General features: G+C 34.0%; 1 protein-coding gene across 1 annotated transcript in view; it reads left to right on the forward strand.

Moving 5' to 3' along the window:
- The window catches only part of LOC119592500 (putative nuclease HARBI1), a 3,833-nt gene that overhangs the window by 1,397 nt on the left and 2,089 nt on the right, over nucleotides 1–347 (forward strand). Inside the window, exon 4 of the mRNA XM_037941348.1 lies at nucleotides 104–249. Within this exon, the coding sequence (XP_037797276.1) occupies nucleotides 104–249 (146 nt within the window). The remainder of the gene's footprint in view (nucleotides 1–103; nucleotides 250–347) is intronic.

Raw genomic sequence — 347 nt, forward strand, 5'->3', positions numbered from 1 at the left:
CCTAATTCATTAGTTTAAAATGTATTTGTTCTGTACCATTTTACTTTTTTTCATGTTACTTTTTCTAGGCATCTTATTTTCAATTTTCATTACTCTTATGCAGAAAGTTGTTGGGGATCAACATGGTCTACAGGTCAGTCAGCCAACAGTATGCAGGACTATCCACAGAGTTTCAGAAGCCCTGGCTAAACGCTATAGTCAGTTTGTGAGATTTCCATCTCTTCAAGAAGCTGCTGATATACATTCCAAGTGAGTACTTTTGATTTATGAACATGAGTTTATTTCTTAAGGCATGATTCAGTAGTTATGAAAGTTCTGGCATACTGTTAAAATTGTGATATTACTAT

Source organism: Penaeus monodon, chromosome 30 (genome assembly GCF_015228065.2).
Source record: "Penaeus monodon isolate SGIC_2016 chromosome 30, NSTDA_Pmon_1, whole genome shotgun sequence".
NCBI lineage: Eukaryota > Metazoa > Arthropoda > Malacostraca > Decapoda > Penaeidae > Penaeus > Penaeus monodon.